Consider the following 15,373-nt stretch of genomic DNA (forward strand, 5'->3'; position numbering starts at 1 on the left):
GTGTGCATATCTTAGTTTAAAAATACATTATGACTGGACTTCCCTGGTGGTCTAGTGGTTAAGGATCCTCCGGGCAATGCAGGGGACATGGGTTTGATCCCTGGTCTGAGAAGATCCCACATATCCCAGAGCAACTAAGCCCGAGGGCCACAGCTCCTGAAGCCCACGGTCCAGGAACCGAGAGCTTTGGTACTGAGCCTGTGCACCACAGTGAAGAGCAGTCCCTGCTCCATGCATCCAGAGAAAGGCCCCCAGCAGCAACAAAGACCCAGTGCACTCAAAAATAAATAATTACCTTAAAAAACACACGATTGCTAATGCTGTCACCTGAGCAATCCGCAAGTCATAATCTTTTTGCAACAGTAACATCAAAGATCCCTGATCATAGATCACATAACAAATACAGCAATAACGAGAAAGCCTGAAATACTGCAAGAATACCAGAACGAGACACAGAGACACAAGCTGAGCAAATGCTGTTGGAAAAATGGTGCCCGTTGACTAGTTCCACACAGAGTTGCTACAAACTTTCAGTTATCTCTGAAGCACCGTAGAGCAAATAAAATGAGACACGCCGACATGAAGAAGCCAGACGGCTGTCTCTCCTCGCTGGGATCTGACAAGCAGAGGCCCCCGTGCTCTCCGAGCCGTCTGGCTGAGCTGCTCTGTCAACCAACCGTGGCAAATGCTCCCAACTTTTCCAGACTCTTTATTTCACCCTTATTTTGAAGTAATAATTTGAAATAAAAATAATAAATGCCCTGTGACCCACACGTCAAATGCTCTTCCCATTTTTTAGACATCGTCTCACTTAACCCCAGTAACAGTCATGCATATAGGTGTTATCACCCTCTGTAATGCACAGGGACGGAAACTGAGATACAGAGAAATAAAGGGGTTGATCTGGGGCTTAAGCAATGTGGCTCCAGAGCCTGGCTGCTTAACCACTACCCCATGCCATCTGGCTTGTCTTTGAGATGGACAGTATTCAATAAGAAATCAGAAATCAGTTTCCCCATTGTTAAACCCATTTAAGGATACACATAACTGACCATCAGCCCCAGGGCCAGCTATAGTCAGAGCAGAGGCTGTGGAACTCGACAGGACTGGGTTTGAACTCTAAGAGTGACGAGACCTCGTGAGCACTGCACTCAGGTGCTCTGTCGTGTCTGACTCTTTGCGACTCCGTGGGCTCAGCTCCTCTGTCCCTGGGGTTCTCCAGGCAAGAATGCTGTGGGAAGCCACTCTCTCCTCCAGGGGACCTTCCCCACCCAGGGATTTGATTCACACCTTCTTTGTCTCCTGCACTGGCAAGCGAATTCTTTACCACTGAGCCACCAGGGAAACCTGTGAGAATTGACCCAATTACGAACCCTGTGGGTCTCTATGCTGTCATTCTAAAAATGAGAACACAGGCAACTCCTTCAAAGGACGGTTCTGTACGCAAACTTTTCCTGTAAGGGGCCAAATAATCAATATTTTAGGTCTTGTGGGCCATACAATGATCTATCTCAACTACTCAACTTGCTGCAACACCAAAGCAGCCCCAAACTATACAGAAAACAAGGAGGTAACTGTGTTTCAACAAAATTTTATTTACAAAATAAGCAGTGCTCAGATGTGGCTGCAGGCTATGGTTCTCCAGCCTCTGATTTTGAGGATGACATGAGATAATATATGTACTTTGCATGATCCCTGGAATACAAGTCACCAAAAATGGTAGTATAATTATGGTTTCAGCGTGAGATGACCGGTGCTTTGGAGCTGGGTTCAAGAAAATCCCAACCAAAATCAAGGAATTTAAAATTGTCAGGAAACTCTCAAGTCTCACTTAGGTAAATCGACAGTTTTCATAGACTTTTGAAATACTGATAAACTATCAGTACTCTACCCTCAAAATAATTTTACAGGTAAGGTTGCCAGAGACAATTTTTTTTTTTTTTTTTTTTTTTAGTATTTTCAATATTGGGGACATATTTATACTAAAAGAGTATTTCTTGTTTATTTGCAATTGAAATTTAACTGGGACATCCTGGGAGCGGGGTAGGAAGGGTTGCTGTTGTCTGTTTTGGTTTGCTTGTCTTTTCCTGAATCTGACAGCCCGACCTACAGACCTTTATGATGCCATAATTTGGGAACTGCTGGTTTTATCCCATAACAAGAATAGCTCAACACAAGCAACATTTTGTTCTTTCAGGGAGGAAAAGAATTACATTCTTCAGGAATTATCCCCAAGGTTCAAAACTAATAAGTCCCCTGGGTAGAAGCCACTGAAACACTAAGACAACCAGTGCTTTGCACTCACGGGTGCCAAGAACAAGCTTAGGTCACCCAAGGAAAAAGTGCAATAATCTCGCATTTGTTCCCGCTGACTAAAGTCAGGCAGCTTCCTGGAAATTGTTTGGCGCGCCTCACGTCACGATGCTGAATTAATATCTGAGCAGAATTAATGATGGAAAAACTCAATTATATCCAACATGTACAAAGTTTTGCAGTTGGATTTGTCAGTAATCAAACTGGGTCCTGAGAAAGTCCATTTTGTCAGTAAACAAAGCTTCTGAGTGGAGAAGAGATATTCTGTGCACATAAACACGGGCGCCTAAATTCCTGATAAATATTTGATAATGAAGACATGGGTGGAGTAGGTGTCTTCAGCCATCGGAGGTCTTCCAACAAGTGGGATTATTCAATCATTCTCAGGGGATTTAGGAGAAGAAAGAAAAAAATTCTGGCTCAGCATGCCACAACTCAAAGTCTTTTCAAATTCTAAAGAGGGAAGATGATATTCGGCATGTCCACAAAGGTGAAAAGCATCATGTTTTCTCTAAAATTGTATGGTATTTAGTATCCAAAGGCCAATATTTGAGTTTCAGGTCTACCGCTTCCGAGCTGTGCAACTTTGAATAATTCACTTGGCCTCTCTGAACCCCAAACCAGAGGTGGGGGAACGCTCATCTCGGCACTGCCCTGGTGGTCCAGTGGTTAAGATGCCCCGCTCCCAATGCAGGGGCCCAGGTTCAGTCCCTGGTTGGGGAACTAAGAGCCTGCAGGCCATGTGGCAAGGCCAGAGAAAGCAAAAGAACGCTCATCTGTTACAGTCAGGGTCAAAGGAGATCAGTTAGAAAATGCTTTGTTGACTGACACACTGACATTCCATCTGCTGTCATGCCTAGGGACAACACCATCATCTCTGGTGACGGAAGAGCAGAATAATGTTGCGTTGCTGTTATCTGCTGAAACCACACCAAGGGAATTACGCATTCATGAAATTGGTGTTAAATCTGTATTAAGCCATAACAAAGTATCACAAACCAGCTGACTTAAATAACAGAAATTATTGTGTCTCAGGCCTGGAAGCTTAGATGCCCAAAACCAAGGTGTCAGAGGGTTGGGTCCCTCTAGGGTCTGATCCCGCCCCCTCCTCTCGGCTCCGAGGATGGCCATCTTCTCTCTGGGTCTCTTCTCATCACCTTCCTCCCTATCTCTGTGTCAAATTTCCCCTTTTTACAAGGATGGCAGTCACAGTGGGTGACAGCCCACTGGACCTTACTTTGATTACCTCTGTAAAGATCCTTATGATGGTTAATTGATGTGATTGGGCTAAGGGACACCCCTATAGCTGGCAGTACATTTCTCCAGGTGTCTGTGAGGGTGTTCCTGGAAGAGCTGAGCATTTGAATTGGTTTAGTAAAGATTATCTTCAACAATATTGATTTGGACCACTTCATACACTGGGGCTTGAACAGAAAAAAAGAGTGACAAAGAGTGAATTTGCTCTTTTTGCTTGATTTGGGGCATCCATCTTCTTCCTCAATATCAGTGCTCCTGGTTCTCAAACGTGGGGGTTCAGACTGGGACTTACACCATTAGCCCTGCAATTCCCTGGACTAAAAGTAAGTTGCACCACCAGTTTCTGGCCCTTCAGCTCGCAGACAATACATGAATGATCTTCTCAGCCTCCATCCTTGGGTGAGTCGATTTTTATAATGAATCTTTCTCTCAACTATTTATATATAGTTGGCCAGTGAGTTCATTCAAGTTTATCCATAGAAGCTATAATGGAAAAATGCAAATGAACTTTTGAGCCAATCCATATGCATGGAAAATTCTTAAAAAGATAGGAATACCAGACCACCTGACCTGCCTCTTGAGAAATCTGTACACAGGTCAGGAAGCAACAGCTGGAACTGGACGTGGAACAACAGACTGGTTCCAAATCAGGAAAGGAGTACATCAAGGCTGTATATTGTCACAGCGTCAAGGCTGCTTATTTAACTTCTATGGAGAGTACATCATGAGAAACGCTGGGCTGGAAGAAGCACAAGCTGGAATCAAGATTGTCAGGAGAAATCTCAATAACCTCAGATATGCAGATGACACCACCCTAATGGCAGAAAGTAAAGAACTAAAGAGCCTCTTGATGAAAGTGAAAGAGGAGAGTGAAAAAGTCGGCTTAAAACTCAACATTCAGAAAACTAACATCATGGCATCTGGTCCCATCACATCATGGCAAATAGATGGGGAAGCAATGGAAACAGCAACAGATTTTATTTTTTAGGGCTCCAAAATCACTGCAGATGGTGACTACAGCATGAAATTAAAAGACACTTACTCCTTGGAAGAAAAGCTATGACCAATCTAGACAGCATATTAAAAAGCCCAACAAAGGCCAACAAAGGCCCATATAGTCAAAGCTATAGTTTTTCCAGTAGTCATGTATGGATGTGAGAGTTGGACTATAAAGAAAGCTGAGTGATGAAGATTTGATGCTTTTGAACTGTGGTGTTGGAGAAGACTCTTGAGAGTCCCTTGAACAGCAAGGAGATCCAACCAGTCCATCCTAAAGGAAATCAGTCCAGAATACTCATTGGAAGGACTGATGCTGAAGCTGAAACTCCAATACTTTGGCCACCTGATACAAAGAGCTGACTCATTTGAAAAGACCCTGATGCTGGGAAAGATTGAGGGCAGGAGGAGAAGGGGACAACAGAGGATGAGATGGCTGGATGGCATCACTGACTCAATGGTCATGGGTTTGGGTGGACTCTGGGAGTTGGTGATGGACAGGGAGGCCTGGCGTGCTGTGGTTCATGGGGTCGCAAAGAGTCGGACATGACTGAGCGACTGAACTGAACTGACTAATATAGAACTTATCTTCAAATAAAGTCACATTTACAAGCATTAGGGGTCAGGACTTCAAGGGGTGGGGGACAGATACCATTCAATCCATGACAAGATCTTTCATTTATTTTGTTAAAAAGTCACCAAACTGATTCACAGTGTTTCCCAACCAAGACTTACTTCTCATATGAAAACATTTCACTCTACAGTGGAGATATACCTGCTTGTTGAGTGTCTAAGGAGATTAGTTATTCTCTTTAGAGTGAAAGTCTAAGACCCTGGTCACGTGTCTTTTCCAGACACCAGAATATCAGGCAGTGTTTCTCTTTTCCGAGATCTCTATCCCGTAATGTACGTGTCATCACTTTCCTTATATTTAGCTTGGAAATAAAAATGTGTCACACTGATGGAGAGATGCTAAAGTTTTTAGATTTCAAACTCTCAATTCTTCATTCAAGAAATATATTTACTGGTTATATCTCACTTCTGCATCAAGCCCACGATTGCTGACACATTTTAAAATCAGATTCCTTCATTAAGTTAGAGGACTGAGAAGTGGAGACATAGGCACACACACATAAAGTCTCATATACAACAGATTTATATAACATAGAGGAGAAATGAAGTTTTTAAGTTGAATTAGACCCTGTTTAAATGCATGTTTTCTAAGCAACTCAATATCAGTTTTTGGTCATCAACTGTCTTGCAATTTTACAAAATGTAAATGTCCCTCACAGAATGGACGTCTGGGCACAAGATGTACATCTCAGATGGTCGTCAAAGCATTCCTGGCAACACTGAAAGACGGAAACAACCTGATGTCCCCCGGGAGGAGTTAGTTAAGCAGAGCAGGAGACACTACAGAACGGAGCAGAAGTCAGCACCCACGGAGGACCGTGTTTTTGAAAACATACAGTGACATGGAGTAAGACAATTTTCAGCTTTACTGAAAAGCAGGCTATAGAAGGATACTCGTGATTCCAATTTTAAGACTACCTGTGCATAAAAGAATATAGAAGGGATATTCACTGACATGTTAATATGCTGGTTTCTAGATACTAAGATTATAGACAATTTTTTCCGTTACTCCCCTTGTTAAATTTTTTCTACAAAATGCATAAATCATAAAATGAAAATATGACTTTTTTAATAAATGAGAATTTTCTTCTGAAAGGTTACTGCCTTAAACATTGTATAATTCATACCACTGGGTGACTATTTTTCTCAGGTCTTTGTACTAGACTTCTAGGGGATAACAGAGGGAGGTCAAATATGTATAGAGATACACTTCCAGGTGTAAACTAGGTTAACTGGTGGGAAGCTGCCATACAGCACAGGGAACTCAGCTCGGTGCCCTGCGGTGACCTGGAGCCGCAGGCTGGGGCGGGAGGGACGTTTACAGAGCAGGGGATAGATGGATGCACACAACCGACTCATGCGCCGTACGGCAGAGACTGGCATGACATGGTAAAGCCACTACACTCCCATTAAAAAATGAAAAACCAAATACATATAAAAATCAGTATGTCCTGATACTTACCGCTATCAGCAATCCACTCCAGCGTTCCTGCCTGGAGAATCCCATGGACAGAGGAGCCTGGCGGGCTACGGCCCATAGGGTCACAAAGAGTCAGACACGACTGAAGCAACTTAGCACAACGCAGCGCTTAGCACTATAATGCAGCTTATAAAATTATCAGAAAGCTGGACGAAGGACTCGGCATTTGATTTAGGCTGTTTCTGTTGTTTAGTCGCTCGGTTGCGTCCAACTCTTTTGGGACTCTCTGGACAGCAGCCCACCAGGCTCCTCCGTCCATGGGATTCTCCAGGCAAGAATACTGGAGTGGGTTGCCATTTCCTACTCCAGGGGATCTTCCTGACCCAGGGATCGAACCCAGGCCTCCTGCATTGCAGGTGAATACTTAATTGCTGAGCCACCTGGAAAGCGCATTTAGGTTAGGCCTTTATGAAAAAGTATATTCTCAGTGAGGTATTTAGGATATAAAGAGGAGGGGTATTCCTGACAGAGGAAATGGCTTGAGTGAACCAACATGCAACAGAATGCTAGGTCTCCTCTGGGAGTAAGAAAGTCCGTTATGTGTAGTTCTTAGGGTGTCTAACAGGATGCCGGGGACAAGGCAGGAATATCGAGTCAAGAGATGCATGATCACAAAAATTTATCAGACGAAGACTTTTGAGAGGGAACACTGAGTGCTCTTAATAGCTACTAGGAGGTGACAGGCATTCACTAGAAAGACACAGGGAAACCAGGGCATATGGCTGTCCTACCTATGACGGGGTCCCAGTGGGCCTTAAATGCCAAGCTAAGTAAGATATCTGAACTTCATACCCAGAATCTTAGAATCTTGGAGTTGATAAGAAATGTTAATGCCCTCCAGCTTGGCCACCCCATCCCTACCTCTGCAACTCTCCCTAGAATATTTATCAAGCCTTTGTTTAAACATCTCTGTGACAAAGAACACACTGCCTTGGACCGGCTCTGTTAGAAAGTTCTTCACTGTACCGAGCTGACGTTTATCTCCCTGTATCTCCCACCCATTTGGCCCATGGCTGCCATCTTGGACAGACAAGCACAGTCTAAGCTTTCTTCCAGGAGAGTGGAAGACGTAGAGACAGCTGAAGAGGCTCCCTGGACTCCTCTGCGGGTTAAACGTCCTGCAGCCGTCTCTACAGCAGCGCGATGTGTGGTGCTCCTTGCGTTCCAGCTCCTAATGAGCTTTGAAAATGCCCCTCTCTTCTCATCTGCCTGCTACCGTCTTGGTTGGAGCCACCATCCCTTCTTGCTTATACCACAGTGATTCCTCCTAAGCCGTTTCCCCCCTCTTCTTTCTCTCTCTCATTGACCATCCCTCCAACTCATTGTTTATATTGATCTTTCCAAAACTGATTGATCTTTCCAAACTATGTTGATCTTTCCACAAAACTGACTGTGACACTGCCCTGCTTACAACCTTCAATAGCTCCCTACTGCTCTGAGGGCCAGTCAGAGCCTCGCAGCATGAAGTTCTAGGCCCATCCACCTCTCTGGTCTGTCTCTCTCCTCCTCCCCACTCTGGGTGCACGCCCCTTCCCTCGGTTCCTTGCACAGGATTTTCGCCCCACCGAAGTCACTTCACCTACACGTGGAATCTTCTTCCCTCCACCACCTGTACCTCGATAACCCATACTTCGCTTCTGGGTTTCAATATAAACACTGCCTCTAAAAGTTTACCCTGATTCCCTTAAGTCTGAATTCCAGACCCCTTAAGTGGTTCCTCAGGGACCTAAGCTTCCCCTGTTATAGCAAGTATAACATCGAATTAAAATCCCCCTGCTTATTCATCTAGCACCTTCCCTATACTGTGAACACCCTGAAAACAAGTCTGTTTTTTAGCACCATGATCATCAGTATCTAAGCACAGTGATTGGAACATAGTGTGCACATACATATGTATGTGTGTGTGTATATATATATTTAACAGCATGGATGGATTTTATGGATTTTTCTATAAGATGTTACAGAAAAACTTGAACGAACTTTTTGGCCCATCCAATATATGTATACATGAATGTGTACACATATGTATATATACACACACACACATATATATATATAATTTTTCCATAACATCTTACAGAAAAATCCAAATGAACTTTTTGGCCAGCCCAATATATGTGTTCAAAAAAATGTATATATATGGCAACCCACTCCAGTATTCTTACCTGGGAAATCCCATGGACAGAGGAGTCTTGCAGGCTACAGCCCATGGGGTTGCAAACAGTCGGAGACAACTTAGCAACTAAACCACCACACCACATACATACATGTGCTCAAAAAATGCTAATGAGTTCATATCTAGCACCCAGAACTAGATACAATTGTTCTAAATGTGGTCTGCATAACACATATTAGAGTGATAATTGCCTTACATGTTCTATATTCCATACCTCTTTTAATAAAACCTAGCATTATTTTAGCAGAAAATTTCATGATTGATTGTACTGTCCATTTAAGTCCCTACACCGTAAGTATATGAAGCCACCACTTCCGTCTTTTAACTTTCCTTCTGTGCTCGAGCACGCGCGCTCTCTCTCTGAGTCACACACACAATAATTTGCAAATGATTTTGGCCATGCACAATACATTTTGCATCTATTTTTGCACACTCCTTACAAAGCTAAAATATCAAAGTGTACTACAACTTATTGCTAACTTCTGGATTCCTAATCCTTAATTAAGCCTTGTCTCTGAGCAAACATGAGTAGTGTGCTATGCCTTCCTGGATATTAATATTGAATAAAACAGGAGTGGAGATGGACCCAGGAGCACACCTTCTAAAGAGGTCCATCTGCCGATCGACTATGCTTTAGTGAATGCGTTCCGACAGTCATTGATCCAGCCCACACGCATACTTCCAACGCAGGAGCACGTCACGAGATCTGGGCCCTTCCTAAAATCACGGTTTTTGAATTGATTAGGTAAACTGAGTATAATTACGTTTCAGATGTTAATCCTTTCATAAACTTTATTTTAGTTATCCTTTTTTAATAGATACTGAAACGGTCGCTCAGAGAGAAAGTCATGCAGCTCACAAGTGCTCGAGCAGGGACATGACCTCCAGCGTTGTGACTGCAGGTTCAATGGCACCCAGTCCACCGGGACCCTCCCAAAAGAGAAAAGGCGCATTCTTGGACAGCAGTGGGCTCCTGGTGACCACCACCTACTCTCCCAAATGCCTGCTGAATGAATAACGTCTTTGATTAGAGATTCTGAACTTGAGGTTCATGACCATGCCAGAGGGCCCAAGAGTAGGCTTGGACGAACCTCCTGAAAGTTTACAAAAAGTACCATGTGGTGTATATGACACATTTTTTTCTAAGAGGTAATGTATGTTTGAATCTCACAGTAATGTAGTCTCCAAAAGGTTCAAAGAACAATCTGCAGTTAAATAGCTCCCTATTAGAATGTCACTGTCACTCTGTCTATAGAGTTCTGAATGCACGTGTTTCTTTAGAAAATCAAACTGAAGTTTTTCATCTCTAGTCTCCAAAGCCTCCATCACTCTAGCAGGCCTCAGACATCTCATCTGCTGGTCCCTTCAGAGCCTTGCTTCTGGTGTCAAAACATGCCAGCTTGATTCTTTGATGTCAGTTTATCAAAGGGCTCTCTTAGAGGCCCACTTTGAGACTCCCCTAGCCGTCTGGGGGTTGGAACGTTGAGCTTCTAATGCAGGGGGCACAGGTTCGATCCCTGGTCAGGGAGCTACGATCCTACATGCTGCACGGCCAAAACAACAAAAGAAGTCCACCTCACTTGGGTTATCTCAAACACCCAGAGAGTTTACACCTTCACTTGTTAAATACTTGGAAGAGTGCGCCTGTCCCTGATAATCAGGGTTGACATTCATTCTTCATTCTTTACATGTTCTATTATACATTGTATCTCTGTCACCTTATTCATCACTTGAAGATCATTGTCACTGACCACAACTGCACAAAAATTCACATAAATACATTGCGTGTCCCCCCTGGGTCCAGAGAACAGGCTCAAAGGATGCGAGGACAGACAGAGCTGATCCTGCTCTCAAGGAGCCTACAGACCAGTGGAGGACGGACAAGCAAGCAGACGCTTGCAACAAAGAATAGTAAATGCTCTGACAGAAGAGATGAGGAAGCTCTGGGAGAAAAGGAGAGGACCACCCACCCTGCTGGAGGATAAGGAGCTGATGGCCTGAGTGGTCTCCAGGAGAGGGGCTGCCAGCCGAGTCTAAGAAAAAACAGAAGTCAGACCAGACCCAAGAGAAGGACACGGAGGAAAGTCAGGGTGAGGAAATAGCTTCACATGCCTGGATTTACACACTGCATGAGTACGGTGTGCATCACACGTGCATCATACGTGGAGAGGGAGTGGGTGGCTGATAAGAGATCACGCTGAAGACAGAGGTAAAGGGCAAGTCCAGAGCTCCTGTGTACATCAGCACTGTTCTCAAAGGAAAAAAACAGGAACCCACTGTGGACTCTTCCAAAAAGGTCTGCGTGATCGCACTGCATTTTAGAAAGACCATCTGATACAGGACGGTGACAAGACAGGGCGCCTGGGGGTGGGCAGTACTGGTCTCAAATGAGACTCACAGAAAGCTGGGACCAGAGTCAACGTGGGGCGGTCCTGACTGACACTGAACAGTGGGAGCTGGTCTGCAGACACCAGCGAGTGCGCAAAACCCGTGAGACAGGGACAGGGACAGGACCTGGGGACTGACCAGGTGTCACGAATGAAAGGGGATGATGGCTCTGTCCAGGGTGACTCTGTCCTGTCTGGCCTGGACGACGAGGGACCCCATTTGAGCGGTGGACAATGGCAGAGGAGCGGGCCTGGGAGGAGAGGGGAGGAGACACTCAGTCTGAATTCGTGGACTTGAAGAGGCTGCGTGAGACCGCGGAGCGGAGAGACCCTGTAGAGAAGGGTGGCATTTAGGAGAAAGACCCAAACAGGCTACAGATGCGTATGAAGTGGGGGAAGCCATAGGGGTAGATGAGGTATCCCAGGGAGACCAAGGGAAAGACAGAGAGCAGAGGGACACGCCGACACTGCTGAAGGGAGGCAGTCAATGGTGACAGGTCAGAGGGGCCCAGGAGGCCGGCATCAAAGGCTCCGGGACAGTAAAATTCTTCAGAGAGAGGATGACCAACCGCTCACAATGACACAGAGAAGCCCTGGGGACGGCCGAGGGCAACAGACTGCACGGTTGAGCCCCGAGAGGCCTCTGGCGCCCCAGCAAAGCTTCGTCCTCAGAGGCAGAGCAGAGGCCCCTCCGCGCGGCCTGGGCCCGAGCGCAGTACTGCTAGTGGTGCCGAGCCGGCCCGCCGGTGCAGGAGCCGTGAGAGACCCAGGTTCGAGCCCGGGGGCCGGGACGGCGCCCTGGAGGAGGACACGCAACCACTCCCGTGCTCCCGCCTGGAGAACCCCCGGGCAGAGCGGCCTGGCGCGCCGTGGTCCATGGGGTCTCAAAGAGGCGGACCGACGGAGCGGCTTGGCGCAGGAGGACATGGGGATGGTGAGTGTCACCCGCTCTTTCAAGAAGGTGGGTGGCAGCCATGGAAAGGCGGCGGACAGGAAGCGCGGGAAAGAACACCTACCGGCTGAGGAGAGGAAGGGCGGAAACGCGACAAACACCTACGGACTGAGGTGAGGAAGCGCGGAAACGCGAAAACACTGACTGGCTGAGGAGAAGGGCACGGAAACGCGAGAAACACCTATTGACTGAAGTGAGGAGGCGCGGAAAGGCGACAAACACCTACTGGCTGAGGAGAAGAAGCGCGGAAAGGCGACAAACACCTACTGGCTGAGGTGAGGAGGCGCGGAAAGGCGACAAACACCTACTGGCTGAGGAGAAGGGCACGGAAACGCGAGAAACACCTACTGGCTGAGGTGAGGAGGCGCGGAAAGGCGACAAACACCTACTGGCTGAGGTGAGGACGGTCCGTCGCTGGCCCCGCCGGCCGGAGGGGAACGGCCTCCACACACGCCAGGGCTGCCTCCCCCTCTGCGTCCTGCCGGGCGCCAGCGGGGCTTTTGTTCCCCTGCCCCTGTCGGAGGTGAACCTTCAAAGCGACACCAGGGCGTGTGGCGGACGGCAGCCCCGAACCCCGCCGCCCCGGCCCCCGGCCCGCCGCGCGGCGCTGCGGCTCCGAGGCGGCTCGGCCGGACCCCGCGGCCCCAGCCCCGCTCGCAGAGGAGAGGCCCCGCTCGTCCCGGGAAGGGGCACAAAGGCCCGGCTCGGGCGCCGACCCGGCCTGTGGGAGCGGCTCCCCCGCCTCCGGGGCCAAGCGGAGGGCCCCCGAGAGCTTGGCCGCAACCGGCGGCTTACAGCGACAAGCCCGGCCTCCCCGCGCGGCCCCGCTCCCGCAGGTAGCGCACGAAGCGCCCGGCCGGCCCCAGGACGGAGCGCCGCGAAGCCCGAGCCCGCTGCGCCCGGGGCGCCGCCGCCGGGGCCCGCGGCCGGGTCTCCAGAAGCGGGGCGCGCGTCTGCACACCCCGACGCGCCCGGGCGCCCAGGCTGGAGGCGGGCCCCGCTCGCGCCCCGCGCGGGGAGGCGCCGGAGCCCGGCCCGGCCCGGCGCCCACCTACCCGCTCGGCGCGGCGGCCCATGCTGCTGCGGCCCCGCGCGGCCCCGCCGGCCCTGCCCCCGGCCGCCCGCCCGCCTCCCGGCCTCCCCGCGCGGGGCCGCCGGCCCGGGGCCCCGGCGCCCGCCGGGAGCCGGCCTCCGGCGGGACGCGCGCGTGACCTTTGCCTGGAGCGGCCCCGCGGGCGCGGACGGGGCGTCCGGGGGCCGCCGCCCCCAGCCCGAGGCGCCGGGTTCATGTTTCTCTTTCGGGGAGACTCCATGGGGTCTGACTTGCCATTGCTCCTGCATCCGGCCCCGGCCTCTCCCCGGGTTCTCCCGCCGCGCGGTTGGGGAGTTCCCTGAATTAGCATTTCCAGGTTAAGCGCGGGCAGTGCCTCCTATAAGGTCCTCTCACACTCCGGGAAATAATACCCCCATTATCTCCCCCTAAAGCCTGCAACAGTTGACAAAGAGCTTTGGACAATCAGCCTGTCATTTGACCTCCCAAACAATGCCAGGAAGGCTCTCCGACGACTGCCATTCTACACAGAAGGAAAAAGCCGCTCCAGAAAAATGAGGTATCTGCCCAATCGGCCAACCAGAAAGTGAATTCTGCGGGGGGGTTTTCAACCACATCCTGGGTGCACCCACAAACCACCCACCTCCCTACTGAGTGACCCACCCCACTAACTGAATTATAACACAGAAGCACCTATTATAGTTATAATGTATAACACAGAGCAAAGATAACTATTCAATATTCTAATTTTGGGATTATAAAAGTGTTAGAAAGTGTTTTTAAAAAAAAGTGTTAAAAGTTAAGGATATCCACAGATATCTTGAGTTCATAGACTACATTGTTTTATTGTCTGATTTCTTCTCTGCCAGCTGCTAAAAGGATGCTGCGGGAACCAGACTGGCCACTCTGAAGTGCTGGAACAAGCCCAGGGATCCCTGAGGCTGCTCTGAGTCCATCACTGGCCTTGGTCAGAGTCTTTTCCCCTCCTTTTTCTGGACCCTTCCAGATGGTGAAATACTGAATGGAAGGGGAAGGGGCTGTGAGACTGTAGAGAGCCCTGAACAAGGAGTCACAGTACCAGAATCTTAGTGTGAGGAGGACAGCTGCGGTGTGGGTCTATAGAGATGCTCTGGAGACAGCTGGTCTGGAAAGTGGCATCACTCTGATTTTTCCACTGAGACAAGGGGAGAGGGGCTGATACTCACACTCAGTCTGGAAGGACTGGAAGGTTTCGGCCAGGAGAAGAGGAAGAAGGACATCACTGACCCGGATAGCATCATGTCCGAAAGCTGTCCTAAGGCCTTCCTGAAAATAGTTCCTGCAGGCGAGAACAGAGGGCGTGGGAGGCTGTGACTACAGAGGAGGGTGTGGTTTGGACTCTGACCTTCTGTGTCTCTTGAGGGGATTTGGACTTCATCCTGCCGATCCTGATGGGTTACTATGACTGGCCTGGGTTACCAGCTCTTAACACGAGGGTGCAGGAGTCACAGACTGTTTTACAGCAAGAAATGTGTATCTGGCTGGTGGTTGTGGGTATTGGTGTCATCAGACAGATACAGTTTCTTTTTTTTCCTAGCTATAAACTGCAAGCAATGTATTTAACCTCACTAAGCCTCAGTTTTCTCACCAGTAAAATGGGGATTATGTTATGTGCTATGAGAATTAAATGAAATTATGTAGGTCAAACCCTTTGCCTTTCTTCTGACAGTGACAAGTAGCTACTGTTATCCTTGCAAGTACTTTAATGTGTGTGACCACAGGGCTACCATAGAATAACAAGGAACTACCTCCCTTCTGATGCCTTCCCTTCTTCCCATTATGCTTGGTTGGCTTTTGACTCATTAGAATCCTTCTGCTTTTTTCCTCCTTCTCGACATCACTTCCTTCCTTAATGTCCCGGTCTAGACTTTAATGTCAGTTTCGATCTTAACTCGCTTTCCTGCTCAGTTTGTTCCTTTCCTGGTCCAACCAGGGTCAGACCATCTCCAAAGCCCCAGCATTGTGCTCTGCGAGAGCCACACAACACTGCGTAGCGTATCCTCTGGCCCCAGCACCTGCATGCTCTGCAGCCGTGGTGTGGTGCCCGGCCCCCCAGACGCCTTATATGCAGCCCTGGCCACCCCTCCCC

At 48.4% G+C, this 15,373-nt stretch overlaps 1 protein-coding gene across 1 annotated transcript in view; it reads right to left on the reverse strand.

Moving 5' to 3' along the window:
• ENPP2 (ectonucleotide pyrophosphatase/phosphodiesterase 2) overlaps window positions 1–14,533 on the reverse strand; it is a 129,987-nt gene extending 115,454 nt beyond the window's left edge. The window contains exon 1 of the mRNA XM_052651453.1: window positions 14,451–14,533. Within this exon, the coding sequence (XP_052507413.1) occupies window positions 14,451–14,525 (75 nt within the window). The 5' untranslated portion in view covers window positions 14,526–14,533. The remainder of the gene's footprint in view (window positions 1–14,450) is intronic.
• Between the last annotated feature and the right edge of the window lie 840 nt (window positions 14,534–15,373).

The sequence above is a fragment of the Budorcas taxicolor genome, chromosome 14 (assembly GCF_023091745.1).
Source record: "Budorcas taxicolor isolate Tak-1 chromosome 14, Takin1.1, whole genome shotgun sequence".
Classification (NCBI taxonomy): domain Eukaryota; kingdom Metazoa; phylum Chordata; class Mammalia; order Artiodactyla; family Bovidae; genus Budorcas; species Budorcas taxicolor.